This window comes from Octopus bimaculoides, chromosome 16, assembly GCF_001194135.2.
Source record: "Octopus bimaculoides isolate UCB-OBI-ISO-001 chromosome 16, ASM119413v2, whole genome shotgun sequence".
Taxonomy (NCBI): Eukaryota; Metazoa; Mollusca; class Cephalopoda; order Octopoda; family Octopodidae; genus Octopus; species Octopus bimaculoides.
In genome coordinates this window covers 7,769,715-7,770,293 of record NC_068996.1, presented here as the reverse complement: position 1 = coordinate 7,770,293, position 579 = coordinate 7,769,715, and the positions used below count along the sequence as shown (strand labels likewise).

At 35.1% G+C, this 579-nt stretch overlaps 1 protein-coding gene across 1 annotated transcript in view; it reads left to right on the top strand.

Annotated features, from left to right (window-relative positions):
* The window catches only part of LOC106873044 (PDZ domain-containing protein 8), a 130,537-nt gene that overhangs the window by 122,586 nt on the left and 7,372 nt on the right, over nucleotides 1–579 (top strand). Inside the window, exon 5 of the mRNA XM_014920251.2 lies at nucleotides 121–204. Coding sequence (XP_014775737.2) covers nucleotides 121–204 — 84 coding nt within the window. The remainder of the gene's footprint in view (nucleotides 1–120; nucleotides 205–579) is intronic.

Below are 579 nucleotides of genomic sequence, written 5' to 3'. Positions count from 1 at the left end.
TGTGTGTGTGTGTGTGTGTGTGTGTGTGTGTGTGTATATATATAGTCTGGTAAATAAGTTTTTAAAAAAAATTGTAACTTGATGCATAATCTTATTGATTTCTTTATCATTCCATATCAGGTTAGAGATTTCAACCTTGGCACCAGGTTTCCAACTTTTCATTCAGTTATTGTAAAAAATGAAGTAAAGGATTCTGCCTTGGAGGTGAGTTGTATTATGTTACTGGATATGCCAAATATTTGAAATAATGTTAGTATTTTTATAGGGTATTATTATTATTATTTGTATTACAGTGATGAGACATATAAACTCAAAAGTTTGTAGGAACATCCCAAATAACTGTATTCATGTATGAAGTTGAAACCCCAGCTTGACAGACACCTCACCAATGGAGAAGCTGCACCTGTTCCTTTAACCCTTTTGAGTTCAACTTGCATGAGACTATCCCTGGTTCTATGCTACAGACCGTGTTTCAAAGTGGTCTAAATCCTTTCTTCTATAGGCACAAGGTCTGAAATTTTGGGTGGGAAGTGGGATAATCAATTACCTTGAACTCCAGTGTTTCATTGATCCCCTCTA